The 20,401-nt window shown below is 45.1% G+C and overlaps 1 protein-coding gene across 2 annotated transcripts in view; it reads right to left on the reverse strand.

Annotated features, from left to right (window-relative positions):
- Positions 1-3: 3 nt before the first annotated feature.
- The window catches only part of MTR (5-methyltetrahydrofolate-homocysteine methyltransferase), a 107,900-nt gene continuing 87,502 nt past the window's right edge, over positions 4-20,401 (reverse strand). For both annotated transcript variants that reach the window (XM_033200453.1, XM_033200452.1), the window contains exons 25-33: positions 19,002-19,083; positions 14,432-14,530; positions 13,280-13,355; positions 9,672-9,827; positions 7,669-7,865; positions 4,775-4,975; positions 3,785-3,977; positions 2,211-2,323; positions 4-1,784 (exon numbers count right to left, since the gene is read on the reverse strand). In XM_033200453.1, the coding sequence (XP_033056344.1) occupies positions 1,698-1,784; positions 2,211-2,323; positions 3,785-3,977; positions 4,775-4,975; positions 7,669-7,865; positions 9,672-9,827; positions 13,280-13,355; positions 14,432-14,530; positions 19,002-19,083 (1,204 nt within the window). In that variant the 3' untranslated portion in view covers positions 4-1,697. The remainder of the gene's footprint in view (positions 1,785-2,210; positions 2,324-3,784; positions 3,978-4,774; positions 4,976-7,668; positions 7,866-9,671; positions 9,828-13,279; positions 13,356-14,431; positions 14,531-19,001; positions 19,084-20,401) is intronic.

Consider the following 20,401-nt stretch of genomic DNA (forward strand, 5'->3'; position numbering starts at 1 on the left):
GTCTTTAGTTTTAACAGAATTCACTTAACCACCTTGTCATTTGTGATTACTACTTTATGTCTCAAGAGATTCTTTCCTGCCCTAAGGCTTTTTTCATCCAAACACTGACAATTTTTGCTTTCTGTATTAAAGCCCTTAACATATTTGGAACTTATCATTGGGTAAGGTGAGATAAATTAAAATTTCTTTTTTTCCCACATGAATAGCCATTGTTCTGAGACTACTTAGGGAGTGATCCTTCCTATCCCCACTGACCTGCCATGTCACCACGTCATTTTGCAAAGGTCAACATATGCCTACCAAGTTTCTAGGCCCTTAGTTTGTTCCCCTGCTCATAATGCCTGCCTCTGCACTACATGACACTGTCTTGACAACAAAACTTGGTATCACATAGGCTGTGTCTCCTCAATCTTTCCTTCATATTTAGAAGCATTTGGTAATTTTAAGTCCTTTGCTAATCCATATAAACACCTGCTTGTTTCATTCAATAAAATCTCTGCTGGAATTTCCAATGAAAATGGTAGTAAATCCATAGATCAATTTGGGGAGATCTGATACTTTTACAATCTTTAATATTCCTATTCATGAACAAAGACAATTTTTCATTTGTTCCTCCCTTGCTTCTTTGTCTTCATCCTTCAAATCTCAAATCAGGACTCCAACGCTACCTTCTCCTGAATATTTCCACCACCATCTTCAAGTAGGATGAGTGTATATTTTGCATGCAAATTTTTGAGATAACTGCAATCATCCAAGAAAAAGATGACATGGGTGAGTTTGAGGCTTGCTGCTTGAGTGGTGGCATCGTTCTTCATTATTGAATACATTGAGAATTGGAGGGGAATAAGATGGTAAGAAATGAGTGATGTTATGCTGCCCCCTGTCCAACTATGCACAGGATATCAGAGCCCAGCTGAGAACCTGCTCAATCCGGAAAACAATTAGAAGATGTTAACAATCCTTAACAGTAACTTTCTCTCCTCATTTCCTTTTTGTTTCCTCAGGGGCACGGAAATATGAAATTATGGGAGGATGAAAATGCCCAGAGAGCATGGCTGCTTGACCACACTGGGGCAAACGGCTTCAGTGTTTCTGACAAGCAAGCAGTGAGAGCATGCCTTTTGCCAAAGGCAGTTCTGCAACCATTTAATCCAGCCTTTAGAAAATGAGGTCTTCCGAAGAGAACAGAGCTACACCTTCCCCGTCAGAATCCACTGTTATAACCACTTAGATTAAAATGCCCCATTTCTCACAGTATCGTTTTGTCACAGGGTCACACTTCTCTATTCAACTCAGTTTCAGGCTTTTCTTCTACGAGGAAAAAAAGAGGACTAAGTGGCCTCCTAGATTCCACTCTAAAAATAGAAAAAAGCAAGTTGACTTGCTCTGAAATGCAGAAGACCTGTCTTCAGTCTGTCACCATCTCAGAGGGACCAGGGAAACTACAGGAGCCCTGCTCACTGCTCTTCACGCAAGGTCCTGAAAACACAGCACCTGTTTTCCAGGCACTGTAGGAAGACCCTGCTCCTCTACAAGGTTCCACTAGTCTTCGAAAACCAGAAGCAGGGAAGTGTCAGTCAGATGTACACAGGATTTTTGTTGTTGTTATTTTTAAGGCACTCCAGGTTGTGTTTCCTTGAGGATCATCAAGAACAAAAAAGGCCAAAAAAAAAAAAACAAACAAACAAAAACAAAAGTTAGTCTGTATCATATCCCAAGATGGGTCCAAGCCATTTCTCAACCTCAGCCACAGACATGTTCTTCCTCAATGCATAATCCTCAACCTGCAAAAGATGAGAAGCATTTTATTAAACCAACGTGATAAGACTTTTGGAATAGAAGTTTCCACAAGATTTGCCAAAAAACATTAAGTACCTTCCATTTCTTGTCTTAATAGCAATCTACAGAGTTAAATGTAGATAGACATTTATCTGCCAAGTTGCCTTATTCTCTGGGCAGAAAAACAACATGTAGTAAACATCTGATGCTTAGAAGCTGTGTGTGTGTGTGTGTGTGTGTGTGTGTGTGGTCTGCATGCAGAAGTGAGGGCTACAATAGAGGTATTCTGCTGAAATCAGATTAAGACATTAACTGCAGTAAATTTCTTCATCCTTTCCCCTCACTTTATTCTCATTCACATTTAAAATGAAAGAGGTTCTAGAATTTCATTTGAACTAGGGAAGCCACATATAATCAAACAGCTAGCTTACCTGATCCTTGGAAATCTTCCCCACAGCAAAATATCTGGACTTCAAATTGGAGAAGTAGAGGCCTGAGACTGCTGAAGCAGGTGCCATTGCTAATGATTCTGTTAACCTAATGCCTAGAGAGAGCAACACGGGGAAAATGCTTATTGACTTAGTGTCTAGCACAGGACCTGCAGCTGGCAGGCACTCAATGAACTCTTGTGGAACAAGTGAACCAAAGTGAACTCATGCCTTCTAGGTAGACACATGACACGGCATGAAAGCTGCGATAAGTCTAGCAAATTCCTGCCAGGTGAAGAAACACATTGGGGACATGCAGATCTCCTCTAACCCAGAGGGACAGGCCTAGGAACGAGTCTATACTCCTACCTCCGGCCATCCCAGATCAGTCACAGGCACCCTGATTTGCTCCTAAGCCTAGACCTTCTCAGGCAGGAACTCTACCCTTGGAGATGAGAACACCAGCTGAAGAGCTCTCTACGGGCTCTGCGCGGCCACTGGTACTAGGGATGACTGACAGCGCCAGTGAACAAGGAGCCCACAACATTGTGAGAAAGAAGAGACAGTTTTCCTTGGGATCTGACAGCTCAAACAGACCCTCAAGGATATCTATTCGAAGCCACTCGTTTTATGGACAGGGAAATAGAGCAACATGAAGGATGAGTGCTTTGCCAGGGTTGCCCAGCTAGCTTATGGCAGAAACAGGACTCAAACCCAGATCTCATGACTCCTAGAGTCAGTGTTGTTCCTGCTGAAGCAGATGCAGCACTGCTCATGGTTTCTCACTGAAATCTGGATGCCTTTATCAGCTTTGATGGCATGCTTTCTATTAATTCCGCTGAAAATTGTAAGCTTAGCCGGGGCCATCTCAACTACATCAACTCTGCAGTAATGACAGAACCAGCACATCAATGTGACCATGTGCAGCCACAGAACCACAAGCTATTCAGCTCTAGGCACAGGACGCTGAGGCTGTGTGTCGGCGTCTGGGCCTTTGTCTCAGAAGGGCACATGCCAGCTTCTCGTTTTCAGCTATTAGAATCAATCCACAGGCAAAACATAACAGAGAATTATGATTACAGATGAGTATAAATGTTAGTATCAGGCTAAAAGGAAAGAGAAGAGAGGGCTGAAGGGAAGGCTGGGCGCTCTGCAAGACCAGTGCCCAGGGACACTATCCATAAGCAATGGGACAAGAGCGTGAAGCACGTGAGGTTACTGAGGGACAAAGGTCGGTCTCTAAGGGAAGGATTAAAGACATGACCATGCCTGTGACAGGAAACTGGTGCAGGAGAGACACGGGATGGTATATGTAAGCTAAACTCCCATCTGTTGTAGGCCAAGAGGAAATAACTTAAATTGAAATTTCCAAAACTGATGATGTAAGAATACTAATCAGTAATACTGAAATAAAATGCCAGAATAAATAGCTACAAGTGAAAAAGAACAGCAGAAGGGACAATGTGATGAGAAGCCCTTCCATTTTAAAAACATGTTTAACCCTCAGTGCCATTATGTTGATAAGACTCTATCTACTGGAGAAGGACGACAGGAACCCGCAGCCTTCTGGCTCATACCCGTAGACTGCTCGATGTCCGCGAGTCTCCACATGGTGAGCTTCTCGGTGTGGTCGGGCTGGCTGGGGTAGCCAGGAGCCGGGCGGATGCCCTCGTACCGCAACCTGCGCAGGTCTGCGACGTCCAGCTGCTCACTGCCACAGTAGGCCCACAGTTCTCGGCGAACCCTTTCATGGAGCTCTTCTGCAAAGGCCTTGGGACCCAGGGCACCAGGCGTGCTTAGGCAGTGGTGGGGGCTCACGGCACCAGTGCAGCCTCCACCCGCTGAGTCACAGCCATGAGGACAGCCTCCCTCATCTGGACCACAGCCAGCGGAAATTTGGCAAGAGGGAACAGGCTGGATTCTCTATTGGTTTGTACTTTCATTAGCTGCTCTGCAGTTCAATTTTGGCCTCAACCTGAGCTCTGAAGGACCACCCTTAATGACCCGAGGATTTTCTACCTTAAAACTTAACAATTTCCCTAAAGGTCAATCCAAAGCTCCACTGGCCAGAAAGAGCAGCTAGGACCATACAGCTGCTAGTCCCTCCATTGTTCACTGCAGGAGAAGGGAGAGGCTCTCCCCAGGGCCAAAGCCACCCCCATTCCATGCATAGGAAGATGAAGAATCTATAGACGACACCAGCATTACAATGAGGTGCTCTGAAATAAAAATTTGTTTTTAATTTTTTGGGGTACTGAGGAAAATGTCACATCACAACAAGCAAAGAGAGACAACAGAGATAAGGCAGAAGTAAAGGCTCTAAGAGCAACAGCCAATTATGGCACCATTCAAGGTTTCTCTTTGCCCCAAAGATAATGTACACAAGCAATCTGGGGGATACATAATATTAAAATATGTGTAATGTTCAAGTCAGCAGCATCCAACTCAAGAAAAAAAAAAAAAAGACACTGGTTCTAAGGGTTGATCAGTTTTCAGGCACCCACCCCAGGCTCCCTACCCCACCTGGCCTCTGTCCTCAGCCCCTTGGCACGATGCCCCGGCCTTACCTCTGCCAGCCGGTCCCCCAGTGCCTTGACCAGGATGCTGCTGTAGTCGTCACCGTCATCCTCATAGGCCTTGCTCAGTTCTTCCACCCCAAAGCAGGCAACGGCAAACAAGCCCAGGTAGTCACGGATGCCAGAATGCAGAGGAGCAATGAAGTCCGAAAGGCAGTAGTATGGCTCCGTGCTGGCAGAGTCCTTCTCGGCCTTAAAACCAAGCAGTGTGCAGGGGCGCCATTAGCAGGAACATGGCACCAGCATACCATGAGGAGCAATCAGGCAGCTTCAAATGAGAACAAGCTTCACAACACACAGACGGCAGCCTGTATTGTGCACTGTTATATCCCCAGTACTTGGAATGGTGTCTGACACATAGTATTCAATAAATATTTGTAACATAAACAAATGAAATGAGATTTTAAAAAATGTATGACATGACGTAACATAAACAGTCAAGACAGCAGCTCATTCGCTCATTCCCGCACGGACCAAACATTTACTGAATGCCTTCAGGCACTGTGCTGACGTCACGGTTTGTTTTTTTTAAGTTTGTCCCCAAGTGTTTTCAATTAAGTCCAGCAACATGTTTGAAAGAGATCCAACAAATAGAAGCGCCTCTACTCTGCATCAACTGAAGCAGTTCAAACAACACACTGCTGGGGTCAGCAATGCGCAGGCCACGTGCTGGCTGACATGTGGGGTGGAGTCGGGGGTCATTCAGGAGCCGGCTGAGGACACCAGGGCCGGCCGGGCACCAAACCAAGAATTCAGCAGGATTTGCTTCTGGATTCTCTCCACAGCCCTGCGGCCTATCCTCCCCCATTTTTCACCCCTCAGCTGATAAGCAACTCTTCCCTGCAACTAAGGTAACAAATAAGGTCTTATACATATTTAAAAAACCAATAAATATTTGCTGAGAAGGTAAACAGCTTATAACTAATACTCATTCAGTGGTTACTCTATGCCTGTTCTTGGCACTTTATATGAATTACTATTTAACCCCTTCAGCCACCTTGTGACATAAGTGATACCATCAGCTCCATTTTACAGACCAGAAATCAGGGGCACAGGAAGCTTGATCAACTGGCCCAAGGCCAGAGAGTGGGAGGGCCAGGGGGCTGGTACCACAACCCATGCTCCTGCATATATGATACTGCTTAGGACTGAGCAATTAATGAGTGGCCAACCAGACACTTCACAGCTCGCTGCCCACCGTGGAAGCAAGTGCAGCTTCACTGATACAGGGCAGGAAATTGTTAAGTGCAGGCGAGGAGGTGTTTGGTAATGGCACACAGGAATGTCACAGAGCTTAGGGAAAGCTGTGCATGGGGAAGCCGTTTTCCATGTACACTTGGCCCATCAATTATTCTTTGCTAACAAAGGCCAGAGGGGGACCCAACACTTCCCTGCACCACAGGAGAGACAGATCACAGAGCCCCATGGTACCTTAGAAGAGACAGCAATCAGAGCCTACTCAGAAGAGCAGACTCCCAGAGTAACAAGGCACTGCCGCCAGAATGTTCCAGAGTGCACTGGAGGAAAGCCCCTCCTGAGAAATCACTACCTGGGTAGGTAATGTATGTGCCTGGCCCAGTTCCCCTCTCCAAAGGCTATTAAAAAGGTGAACTCTGAGAATTCATTCTATTAAATGCCCTAATATGTCACAGACTGCCTGGACATGAATGGTACTGGAAGTAAAAAGAGATCACAGAGGACACAGGACTTGAAAGATGAAAGACTGGGCTGGAGCAGAGGTTTCTGAACACAGTTATGTCTGTAAAAGAAAAGCCACAGATTCCCTCGTAAGGAGGGGCTGGAACTTAACATTAGAACCCCCATACCTTGTATTCTGTGGTGTCTGAGCCTGGGTGCATACAGTAAGGATTTACTGAGCCTGAGTGCGTATGGTAAGGACGTAGCTGTCCTTGTTTAACTCTTCATGGTACTGTTTAAGGCCCTAAATTTAAGAATCCTTTCAGCTCTTGTTATGGTCAAAATATCGATGATTATGAATTATATTGTGGTTGGGATTAAAATGCGCCACTATCTTTTTTGTTTGCTTGTTTTTTAGAGACAGGGTCTTGCTCTGTTGCCCAGGTTGGAGTACAGTGGCATGATCACTGGGCTCAAGTGATCCTCCCACCTCATCCTCCTGAGTAGCTGGCTGAAGGAATACAGGCATGCACTCCCCAATGCACGGCTCATTTTTAAATTTGTTTTGTAGAGGCAGGGTCTTGCCGTCTTGCCCGGGCTGGTCTCACACTTCTGGGCTCAAGCAATCCTCCCACCTCAGCCTCTCAAAGTGCTGGGATTACAGGTGTGAGCCACTGTGTCCAGCCAACACTGTTATTTCTGAATGACTGAAAATGGCAGTAAAACAGAAAGAATAATTTACTGCAAATTATTAAATTTGTTAATGACTGGTGAATTCTGGCTCCAATTCTTGATTAAGACACTCTTTTTTACAGCAGCTAAAGGGACATGCATATGATATCTGCCTTTTCAAAGGTGGCGGGGATGAGAGAGAAGTTGCTGGACGAGTCTGTTCTCACCACTCAAAAGAAAAGAAGTCAGCACAGTCAAAGAACAAGTGAGTGTTCTCTTTCTTCAGAAGCTAAGAAGACTGAGATCCTGACGTGTGACCACCTGAGACAGCAGCAATGGTCCTCGTCTATCCATGGAACACGACGTGAAATGCCTCACTCCTGCTGAGTGGCCCTGCCTCTGACACCCAGGGTGGTGCCTTCGCTCCCCCATCCTTACAGATGGCCTGGGCTTGGGCGTGTGACTGGTCATCTGGGAGCAGGTAAAGCAGACTCTCATTTATGCAAAGCTATTTTGTTTAGTGCTTAAACTCACAAGTGAAAGCAGCGTGCTGGCTGTCAGTACACCACCCATACCTGTTGCCTTAACCCATAGAAGGTGGCTATGGGCTCTGCAGCCTGGGGCACGGCACTCTCTGTGTACAGGTGAATGTCGTCTTGGATACTCTGTGCTGGCCAGAACCCAACCACACCCCGGGCTTGGAGTTTCTTTTGATTAATCAGTGTGTTCAGCATATTTTGGGCATCATCGTAGACCTTTTTGGCCTCTTCACCTATTAGAAAAACATAATTAGAATTCACTTAAAGATGCCGAAAATAACCATCAAACAATGCTTCTTTTAAAAGCCATTACCCCTCCTCAGACACCTTCCCTCTTCAGGCTTCTCCATTTTCCTCAAATGCTTTCTGGTGTTTGCCATTGACCCAGCTTAAAGTGGAACAGTCAGGGTTTTGTGGTTCCTGCTAAGTGCAGCTCCCACAGTCTGCTTCTCCCAGTTCAAGCCACTTAAGTTTTCCATTGGACAAAAAGCAGAGAGCCAAAGCTGTGGCTCCCCAAAGCACTCTGTCAGAGGGGACGAGAAAAAGCAGGCCAATTCCTCACTCACTGACGTTCCTCATGCATGTACAACTCCACTGACTTCTCAGTGACCTCTGGGAGACATGACCCGTGCCTCATATTCTGTGGTGCTAATTTTAATCCCAACCACAATATAATTCACAACAATTGATATTTTGAACATAACAACATCTGAAAGGATTCTTATATTTGGGGCCTTAAACAGTACCACGAAGAGTTAAAAAAGGACAGCTACATCCTTACCATATGCACTCAGGCTCAGTAAATTGTTACTGTATGCATCCAGGCTCAGACACCACGGAATACAAGGCACAGTGCATACAAGGCACAGGCCATGTCCCTTAGAGGTCACTGTGAAGTCAGTGGAACTGTATATGAACAGGGAACGTCAGTGGTAAGGGGTGAAGTATGGCCCAAACCCTCACACATGCCTTCAGTGCTCCACCTGGCTGGCCTGCTCCCGGACCTGCAGTGCGAGTGAGGCTCCCAGGACACCCTCTCAGTTTCTGTGTCTGTGAGACTGGGTCATCCTGCCCATGGTGAGAAGCCGGCCCTACGGCCCCTGGACAGCTCACCTGTGATGATTCAGGGGCAGCACACTGAGAAGCCCCTTGCCCACCATCACGTTCCTGGCTACCTGAGAGCTCCTGAGTCTCAGCATCCTAACACGTACACCCAGGCCCACCCCCCCATGGGAAACTTGGCAATAATTTGGTTTCTAGGCTCCTCTCAGCCCTAATCCCATGCTTCTGTGAGCCTACCCCTCCCTGTTGCTCTGATCTGGCTACTACCTGATCCTTTGAATGGCTTTGCATTTGGATTCTGTGTCTCTGTTGGTGGATTTTGGGGTGAGGCTAGAAGTGAGAAGTGGGGGGTAGTAATTTATCACCTCACCTACTTCTCTGGTTTACACCCCAAATTCCCATTCCCTCCCCAATGCTCCAAGCACAATGGGCTCCTTGCAATTCCCCAAACAGGCACATGTGCCTATGACTTCTCACACTGTCTCCTCTACCTGGAATGTCCTTTTCTTCAACACCATATCACATCCACAGTTCCAGCCATGGCAACTCCCACTGAATCCTCAAAAACAGTTCAAACACCACCTCGTCCAGGAGGCCTGCCCTGACTACCCAGTCTGAGCTCTGTCTCCTCTTGTGTCCATAGGAGCCCAGGCAGGGCCCATGACTATTGGCTGTGCCAGCTAGTCGGGTGCTAGATGGCAGGGATTTTGTTGTCTTCCATTTATCCCTAGTGCCCAACAAGTAACTGACGTCAATAAACACGTATTAAAAGAATAAAGTAGATACCAAATTTAGCTGATATAATAAGGACCAATCTAGCAGTCTGAAAACATTAAAAAGTTGGGCAGGTGAGCAATATGAAAGCAACTGTAATCTGCACAATCCAAATCCGCTGCTCCTCACCGATTCCGGTCTTCCAAGTCACAATCCTGCATCTTGAATATCAGAGGCAGAAAGGAAGGATACACTGCACTAACCTACTGTTTTGTCGTTAAATATCTTGGGAAAGCCTCGATTCGGGTACTTGCCCCGGAGCTGCCAGACATCAAAGAAAGGCTTCCAGTCAATGTAGTCCACCAGCTTCTGCAGGTCATAGTCTTCAAAGACCTGGGTCCCAATAAACGTGGGCTTCACTACAGGAGAGAAGTATGGTTGTCAATGCTGATGCTGGCACCCTGCCTGATGGAGGCCTCCCTGCCAGCTCCTCACTGCTCTGCCAACTCCCACGCTCTGCCTCCCTCCTGTCACCCGTAGGAGTTGTTTTACAAAGAGGGGAACTTTAAATTATTGTGGAGAAGGAGTAATTCTGCATTGAGTCTTAAATAAAACTATTCTTCACATGCAGCTGACTACACCACCCTTGGAAACTGTTCCCTCAATCCTTCCATCCCCAACCCCCGCCCAAGAAGGAAAGACAAGACGGGTTAATCCTCACTTATACAAATGAAGACAAGGTGAATGTGAAGAACACTCCAGAAAGACATGGAGAGTAAGCCACTTATGTGAAGTTTCAAAACCGGAAACAATTATCTAGATTGCCTGATACACATGCCCGGTCAAAATACAGGCAAATGAAGTCCCAAATTCAGGACTGCTGTGCTTTCTGCAGGGGAGGAAGGGACACATGTGGGACTTCCAATACATATTCTCCAATATATAATCCCCCACTCTGCCGAGCACGCGTGTAGCACAGATGTATGAGCAAGGAAAAGCTCACTTATTACCTTGGAAATATGGATTCAATTAATATAACCTCTGTTCACTCTGTATTGTTTCATTTTTTAAAAATCAGATGGTAGGTTATGTCCTAAGCTGGCTAGTAGGTAAACATGGATGTCAATATATTGTTCTTCATACCTCCTAGTGAGTCTAAAATATACCATAATTTAAATAATGGTGAAGACTTCAGAGACAGATGGTGCTGCTGGGCTTTCTGGGGCAGGTGGAGCAGCACTGCCACCTGCCCTCCAGCCCATAGTGTGGTCTGCACCTCGGACTCCGGTCTGACATGGCAGGATCAGGCTGGAATCTAAGGTGTTGGCCCCACTGCCATTATCTGAGCCTTCCTGTCTCTCTACTTTCCGATTTGTAACCATGGATCGGAGAACTTCCTACTCTACCAATCTCAGGGGCTCTGGGAGAACACAGAAGCTTCTATTTTTCTCTCATTTGACTTCTTAATTCTGCCTGGAAATCTCTACCTTTTCATACTTGTTCACAGTAGCCTTTTCCCATTTGTTCCTCATCATCCTTCTACTACACAGGACAATCCCTTCTTTGGAAATATCCTATTATGTTGGTTTGTTGGCAACAAAGTCTTTATGGTCCCCTTAGTAGAGAAACTAAAAGGAATCTACAGATAGACCCTTGATTCGAGCGTCCTCTCACGTGGGAAGGCAGAGCGAACGTGCTGCTGCAGAGCCACTGATGGACTCTCTCTTGACCAAGCTTGTCTTCCAGAGTTTAAGAAATGTTTGCGGTTTTACCATCAGGGCCTTAAAAGAAGACCCTCTTCTATCTCCTATCAACTTCCTGCAACTACCCTAAGACTGGCTGTTCTCAGATATATTTCAGAGGTCCAGGCCTCAAGGCCCCATGGCCCTCGGGCAGCAGGACGGGCCCTGCAGTAGCCCCATGCCAGAGGTTAAAGCGGCCACTAAAAAAGCATCCCAACTGCTGCCAGGTGCTATGGCCTTGGGAGCGTATTTCCAGCAAAATAGGTTTTGGATGTTTGACTTGATCCAAACAGACTTGCCCTTGTGTTATTATTCCAATTTCACAGGGAAAGATACAGAGCAAATAATCGGAGCCTGAACTATATATATCAATTTATAGTTTTTCAAAGGTTTTCACAGAGTACTTTACCCTCACAATATTTCCAAAAAGTAACTCCTTTTTTCACACGGTAGAAACTGTCAAACGTGAAAGCAAGCTGCTCAAGGTCATTCTGTGAGTCAGAGTCAGGAGCCACATTGGGATGAGAACCCCGGCCTCCCGGCTCCCAATGGCATTCTTTCCACCAAACCACGCTGAACTCAGCAGGGATGGAATTAGAACCAAGCACACCTACATTTCCAATTTAATCCGCTCAACTCTGCCAAGCATGTGTAGAACACAGATGTCGTGAGCAATGAAAGCTGATTTGAGGCATTACCTTGGAAATATGGATTCAATTAATATAACCCCTGCTCACTCTGTCTTGGTTTTGCATTTGTGTCTCACGCCTCTCTGCGCCTGTCAAAACATCTTACATGTTTTATTCCCTTGTGAACACCTATATGAGGCAAGAAAGGTGGCTAGAAATTGAAAAAAGGAAGAAACCAAATAAAAGAAAGAAAAAGAGAGGGAAACATCCAGAGAGGACAAGAGAGAAAGCAAGAAATAGAGGATCCTGCTTTGCTGCAGTGTTTTATTTTATTTTATTTTATTTTTTTGAGACGGAGTCTCGCTCTGCCGCCCGGGCTGGAGTGCAGTGGCGCGATCTCAGCTCACTGCAAGCTCCGCCTCCCGGGTTCACGCCATTCTCCTGCCTCAGCCTCCCGAGTAGCTGGGACTACAGGCGCCCGCCACCTCGCCCGGCTAGTTTTTTGTATTTTTAGTAGAGACGGGGTTTCACCATGTCAGCCAGGATGGTCTCGATCTCCTGACCTCGTGATCCGCCCGTCTCGGCCTCCCAAAGTGCTGGGATTACAGGCTTGAGCCACCGCGCCCGGCTGCTGCAGTGTTTTAAAGATGTGTGAATGCAAAGGCGTTTCCCATTTTAGACACTTCACATCTGCCCTTGGGCCTGTGAAAGACTCAGGCCGCCTCAGGTGACAGTACCACCAGGCAGGTTTCCACAGAACTTCCTTCAAAGAGACAGAGACCAACTCAAGCACAGCATAGAGGAAAGAGCATGGCTTTAGAAGACAGACCAGAGTCGGGCGCAGTGGCTCAAGCCTGTAATCCCAGCACTTTGGGAGGCCGAGATGGGCGGATCACTAGGTCAGGAGATCGAGACCATCCTGGCGAACACGGTGAAACCCCGTCTCTACTAAAAAATACAAAAAAACTAGCCAGGCGAGGTGGCGGGCGCCTGTAGTCCCAGCTACTCGGGAGGCTGAGGCAGGAGAATGGCGTAAACCTGGGAGGCGGAACTTGCAGTGAGCCGAGATCGCGCCACTGCACTCCAGCCCGGGCGACAGAGAGAGACTCCGTCTCAAAAAAAAAAAAAAAAGAAAAAGAAAAAAGAAAAGAAGACAGACCAGAGACAGATTCCTAGTAACCTTTCAAGTTTCTACCCAAATCTCAAATCTCAGTTTCTTCAAATTAAAACGTGGATAATTCCCATGTCCATTACGGAGTTGTCTGAAGGACTCAGAGAGCTGCTATGAGTCCATCTCAAGATGGTGTCTGGCACACAACACCTGCTCCATAAATGGCACCTATTCTCTTTCTTTCCGTTCTTCAGTCACTCATCAGCACTAGACACAGTTGAGAGTTGTTAGCGGCTGGTTTGATTTTGTAGCCAAGTAAATGCATATATCTCCTCAGCACATTGTCAGTTACCACACCCAGACTTTCTCTAGTCCATAGCCAAACACACCTGGGTGAGGTTCAGACAGCCAATCCATTTGGAAACCACTTTTTCTGGCTTGACTTAAGGGTAAGTATCTCCTCTCCTGTTAAAAAACAAAGAAAAATTAGTTAGAGACTGTTAGCTTTTCTACAGCTACTATGAAAACATGTCCAAGAAGGCCAGTATGTAAGCTTTGCAAAAAAGGCAAAAGCTCTTGTTCATGAGAATCCTTACCCTAAAAAGCTCTTCCTTTTCTATCCAGTTGGTTTTACATTGGCACCAGAATTAAGAGAGAGTAAAGATTCAATAAGCATCCATTAACTATTGATATGTAAATATGAGCCTGGCTCTGCGGCCTGAACCTGAGGTACTAGGGAGGTGTCCTACCTGTACTTTTAGAACACCTGAGGCCAGCTGTTAACTGGCCTTCCATGGCCCACCCTGAGGACCAGAAGGTAGAATTAAAGAAACTGTCCACTGTGGGCAAACCTAAGGAGAGAAAAAAGCCAACCACAGCATCTTGGCCCAGCCAGCACCTCAGAAGCAAAACAGCATGTTTTCTTCACTCTGTTGATCTCATTTCACTTGCCTAGCAACTCCCAAAATGCTCCCACCAAAGCCCATAAGGCAAATAACCAGAAATAAATATTTCAGTGACTTCTAAAGCATAATTATGCCTGTTCTCCATGGATCCCTGAAACTTATCAAGAGAGGGACAGTTCTTGAAACATCATTCTGTACAGTCAGTGTTGGGCAGTCAGGCAAAGAGGCTTATACTAGTCCTGCCTCATGTCTCCATTTTCTTCCATTAGCTCCTCAAGAATGGGGATCTGTGGGAGTCATTTCAGTAAACTGTTTCAGTGCCTGTTTCCCTGCTGAGTACGAACTCATGTTTTATTTATTACCAAAGCTCTGGTATCTAGCACAGCAGCCCCTAACACCTACTGGGTACCCAATAAATGTTTGGCTGAATAAATAAAATTCATTTTAATATAACCAAAAATTATTTGGGAACTCAGACACTGAAGACCTCTGATTTGAACTAGAAGACAGAAATTCTCTAAAATGATGCCAAGCCTTTTATTCTCCTCAAAACCATTTTAAGAAGTCACATTAAAAACTAGGATCATAAAAACTAGTCACATTAAACACAAGCGAAGATCTGTTTCTACTACTTACCTTGAGAGACTCATAATGGTCCTGTCTAATATCTTCATATTCTTCCATGATTTCCTCAAAGTATTCATCCTTTAGATTTTCATCTAACAGCTGAGAACACTGAAAATGTAAGATAACCACAGATGAGCAAAAGATGATAAAACTGGTGCAGTAATGGCTAACTCTGATAACACCTCCTTCAGGAAGGCTTCCTTAACTTCATTTCTTCTCCCTTCACCAACTGTGCTAACTCCTGCCTGGTATGCAGGAAAGGGTAAACTCAGTGGCCTTGGGATGTTCAAACCCTGCACAAGCCAAAGAAAGGACTGGCCCTTGACTGGTTTCTGGGAGACAAACTCTAAACCCTTGGGATAGCCTGTCTGAGAAGAGAGTCACTGCGTGCCTGGCACCCTGGGCCACGTCAGATCATTTATGCTAACAGTCTGATTTATGGTGGGGAACCGTAGCTCATGCTTATGTTTGACCTCTGCAGGGATTGAAGACTGAGCAATTAAGGCTACACACATGGGCATTCTGGGCCTATGTGACTAAACCCCAACAAAAACGCAGGACATGAAGGTTCAGGTAAGCCTCTGGGTTGGCAAGCCTCCTTACATGTTGTCACACATCATTAGTGGATGCAACAAGCACCATCCGGATTACTCTATGGGGAGACGACTCCTGCAAGTCTGTGCCTGGTCTCTCCTGCATTCCATCCTATGTGCCTTTTGCCTTTCCTGATTTTACCTATATCCTTTCACAATAATAAACCATGGTCATAGCAGTGTTTCTGGGTTCTTTGTGTCCTTCTAGTGAAACTTTTAACCTGAAAGTGGTCTTGGGAACCCTCTGGGTTAAGTAACCCCCAACCCAATGTTTCAAAAATATTCTATTCATCTACTACTGCACTTTCCAAAGCCTTTTAGTATCAATTTATATATCCACTTCCCTTACAAGAAAGCCCTATGAGAGCTGCAATCACACATTCACTACCTTCATGCCCTTGGTGCCTAGCCCAGCGCCTGGAAGTGCATTCTCACTAAATGTTTGCTGAAGGAATGAGGTTAATCTTCATAGTCCACTGTGACTTTCTGCTAAAATTGGAAAGGAAACCAATAACTGAGAAAATGTGAGTCTACTCATTAAATTGTAAAACCAGGATCGGCTAAATATCATTTGTTACTATGATTATCAAGTTGATAGAAGAATAGCTACCATCAAAGCACAAAATAAAATTACATAGAAAGAAGAAATGGCAACTACTGATCACATCAGTTGAAAAATAAACATAGCACTACCCCATCCCTGCATTCTCCAGCATGATTATCTAATACACAAAAAGGCAAGAAATCTTCATCTGAACTTAAGGAAGTTAGACTGAATGATGGCTAAAGTGCCTATCAGCTTTAAAAGTCTATAACTTTACGTGGGTTTTCTAAGTATCTCTAATAACAATTCAATCACCTATGAGTTAGTATAAAACAAAATCACCTCATTCAGGAATACAATCAGAAAAGGCCATTGTGGCAGGCCAAAAATAGGTTCCCAAATAGTGTTCACACCACAAAGTATTTCCCAGCCTTACATTAAACTCACCTCAATGGAGTCCTCGTTTAGGAAACCCAGCACAGCCCAATGAAACAAGAAGGGAACGCCTACTCTGAACTCCCTGAAGTATATGTAACCAATGTTTTAAAACCTTCTTGCATTTTGCTAGATTATACACTCTGAGAGAGCAAAACCAGATGCCCCTGACATCCAGAGAAATCTACGACCCCCTAATGCTGGTGCTACGGGGTAGACAGAACATACCACTGCAGTTTGCTGGCACCTTGCACAGCCCCATGGAGCCCACTGCTCCCAGAGCCACAGTGGCAGGCCCCTTCTGGCCCGGTCTGACTTACTTGATGGAAACAAGTTCATGGTCAATATGTGGGCTAACCTACATGATCATTCCACCAAAAAATCAAATCCATCATGTGTTTTCATGCCAACCACTGGGACATATTGCAGTTTATATTTTCCTTCATTTTTAAAAATTGTATTTCATGGCAACAGCCACACGATAAGAGCAAATAAATTGAAAACATATTTTATAATTTAAAAAGAATAAAATACTGCACCTCGTTTTTTATTAAAGAAGAAAAAAGAAAGCAAGAGGGAATCCTCAGGTCTAAATCTCGAACCATTAAGTATTTGCTACATCTTTTTGGAATCTTCCAAATACATGAGACAGCTGCTTAAATGTGATCCTGTTCCATGTTCACTTCAGTTAGATCAAAAGAGCCTGAGCCAATGAGCCCACAACCACCTGAAACAAATTATACCACTGGCTCCTGAAGTGTCACTAGCAGTTACCCACATGATTTGTCATCTGACTTACGTTTGAGTAATTTCAAAATGTGGTCGTTTCTTTGTACATGGGAGGAGCTAACCACTGCTGGCTGCGTGGCTGGACCAAACTGTAAAGAGCACAAACACCCACTCCTCATTCCCTGCCTGGCTTTCAGTAAGGCCCCCACTGCTCTAGCTCTTCAAGATGGTGAAGGAGGGCGGGCGCAGTGGCTCATGCTTGTAATCCCAGCACTTTGGGAGGCCAAGGCAGGTGGATCACTTGAGGTCAGGAGTTCAAGACCAGCCTGGTCAACATGGCGAAACCCCGTCTCTACTAAAAATATAAAAAAATTAGCCAGGAGTGGTGGCGCACACCTGTAATCCCAGCAACTCGCGAGGCTGAGACAGAAGAATTGCTTGAATCTGGGAGGCGTAGGTTGCAGTGAGCCGAGATCGCGCCACTGCACTCCAGCCTGAGCAACAGAGCAACACTCCATCTCACAAAAAAAAAAAAAAAAAAAAAAATGGTGAAGGAGCTTATCCTCCAAACATGGAATCAAAGGGCTGATTCTTTCCCCTGCCTGTAGAGGAAAAGTTGGCACTGTGCAACTAAATGGATCCAAAAGTCTTGCCTCTGAATGGAAACTATTCAAGGCTATGCATCAGTGTTTGAAAATGATGACAAGTGTTAAAAAGAGGCCCACGGACCTGACATAAGCTCCTATGGAGCACAATCCAAGAATAAGAAACAAACATTGTTTTAAAATGGAGTTGTAGAAATATAGCTTATCTGCATATTTGTCTTACATTAAACTCACCTCAATGGAGTCCTCGTTTAGGAAACCCAGCACAGCCCAATGAAACAAGAAGGGAACGCCTACTCTGAACTCCCTGAAGTATATGTAACCAATGTTTTAAAACCTTCTTGCATTTTGCTAGATTATACACTCTGAGAGAGCAAAACCAGATGCCCTGACATCCAGAGAAATCTACGACCCCCTAATGCCACATCAATGGCAAATAAAAAATTGCAATTTTATGATCCCAGACTGAGTTACTTTTATCCTTTTTAATAAAGGCGAATTGTTAAGTATTAATGGGAAACAAGTTTAATTTAACATAGAGAAAGATAACCTGCATTCAATTCCCACACCTGCCACTTGGCAGATGTGTGGTCTCAGTAGAGTTCCTAATCTCTTTATTCTTCTGTCTCCTGATCTCTAAAATGGGGACAATAAAAATATCCACCTCGTGAGGTTAGCCTGAGGATTAAATAAAATCCATGTAAAGCACTTAGCTCAGTACCTGGCACACTACACGTTTTCAATAATGTTAGTGATTATTATGTAACTTTCACGTAAATAAATTCACAGATCTGAAATAATTTCCTTGGAAGATAGCTCAGGAAATGTGGTCACCCTGGTCCAGGTCGCGTGGCATCACTGGAAGTCTCGCAGATCACCAGGCCACCTCAGTAACCTTCCTCACCTGTAAAATGTGAAGGCTAGACTAGATTTGTGGTTCTCAAACTATGCTCTTTTGATGAACACTAGGAGCGGGATGTGATGTACTTGGAAATTCTGCCACATTGAATTTCCAGGTAAGATATCACTTAACAGACAAATATTCTGTGGCTGAAATCGATTTGGAAACCACTGGACCACAAGGTCTCTTGGGTGCCCCCCAGCGGTTATAGCCCATTATTCAGTGAAAACAATGAAACCTGTAACAAGATAGAATATTAGGCTTCACCGAAAAAGAAGAGCAGGACGTGGGCTAATTGTTTATGATGTTCACTGAGAAGCAGAAACCACTGTTCTGGGTTTTAAATATCTAGAAGATGTTTTTCTGTCTTTGGGTAGGGTCAACGAGGACACTTTCAAGTTTGTTTTTCTATCTGGAAAAATGTCATTTAAAAATCCAGCATTCCTTTTAGACAGTCAAGTAAGTATCTATTCATGTTTGTGAGTGGGTGAAATCTTTGTCTGGCTGGTGTCCAGGTCAAAGGTGTCTTGGTGCCAGGCCGTCTACCTGTCTGCTGCTCAGTTCTGTAACTGTCTTTGAAAGTACAGGACATGGTCACCCGGACCTCCTTCCAGCAAGGCAGTCACTGCAGAGGCACACCATAAGCCTCAGGCTGCTCTTTGACCTTTATTTAGTAGAACTGAATAAAAATGAATAGATCTTAAGTTATACCCTTACTTGTAATGCACTCTTTCCAACACATCTGGAATAAAATGTAAGGTCCCTCACTTACCACCACGACACTCTTGGACGCATCCAGGACGTGGATTACAGGCGCACTGTATCTTGGAGCTATTTTAACCGCTGTGTGGGTTCTAAAAAGAAGGGTCAGAAAGAAAATATACCCATCAGCACTGACAGTTCCTATACAACTCTTGTTCAGAGCCATTAGAGATAATGTATTTCTACAGTGCTTCCCAGAGAAACATTTCAAGGTGCTTACCTACAAATACTGAACTTCAAATTTCCCTTGTAAAACATGAATGACTTTTTCCCTACCCTAAGATGGGAAACCTAGCCCAGGCTCTGCAGAAGTCTGTGGCAAAAATGAGAAAGACCTTGTCCTCAGCTCCGTTAACAAGGGACTGAGCCCGTGCATGACCTGGTGCTCATTAGCAGCCCATGTGACTTAAGGGAGGTAACCAGGCCCAGGAAATCACACTGCTGTCATCAAGGTCAGGTTGAGTTCCCTCCTCCAAATGAGCTGGGATAGCAGCCAGGGCCCCTAAGGAACCAGGAACCAGGCAGAGGACACAGGACATGGCTGTCTAGCAGCTGCTCCCCTGTTCATGGGAGACGTCAACACTCCTCGGCCCCAATCCCACCTTGTACTTGCAGAATGGAACCCCAAACCCGAAATTCTACACAGAATAATTCAGAGAGGCAAAAGCAAGAAAAATACTGTATTTTATTTTATTTTGCATTTATTTATTTATTTTTTTTGAGACAGAGTCTCATTCTGTTGCCCAGGCTGGAGTGCAGGGGCACAATCTTGGCTCATTGCAAGCTCCGCCTCCCAGGTTCACACCATTCTCCTGCCTCAGCCTCCCGAGTAGCTGGGACTACAGGTGCCCGCCACCACACCTGGATAATTTTTTTCTATTTTTTTTTGTAGAGAAGGGGTTTAATTGTGTTAGCCAAGGTGGTCTCGATCGCCTGACCTCGTGATCCACCTGCCTCAGCTTCCCAAAGTGCTGGGATTACAGGCATAAGCCACTGCACCTGGCCAATATTTTACTTTTAATATTTAAGATTATTTCTGCCCCAAATCCCTATTACCAAACTTGAAAATGTTGGTATTAGGAAGAAACGCCTTTTCATTCTTAAAATTGCCTAATTAACAGAAGTGCAAAACAAACTGCCCTGTGATGACTGGATGTTTACAGCAACAGGATAGGCTACAGATCTGCTACTTCGTGATAGAACATAACAATTAAAGTGGAAACTGAAAACGTGTACAACCTCCCTTACAGTGGTTAATCCAGAACCCCTGGAGAGGGAGGAGAAGTGTATTCTGGCCACATCCCACCTTCAGAAGGGCGGCCATCAGCAGTCCCCACGAGATGGGCAGTGCTTTCCGCCTTTTCTCCCCCTCCTCCTCCCCAGAAGTAGCACTACTCTTCCTCAAGTGCT

Source organism: Trachypithecus francoisi, unplaced genomic scaffold, assembly GCF_009764315.1.
Source record: "Trachypithecus francoisi isolate TF-2019V2 unplaced genomic scaffold, Tfra_2.0 Lachesis_group5, whole genome shotgun sequence".
NCBI classification, from domain to species: domain Eukaryota; kingdom Metazoa; phylum Chordata; class Mammalia; order Primates; family Cercopithecidae; genus Trachypithecus; species Trachypithecus francoisi.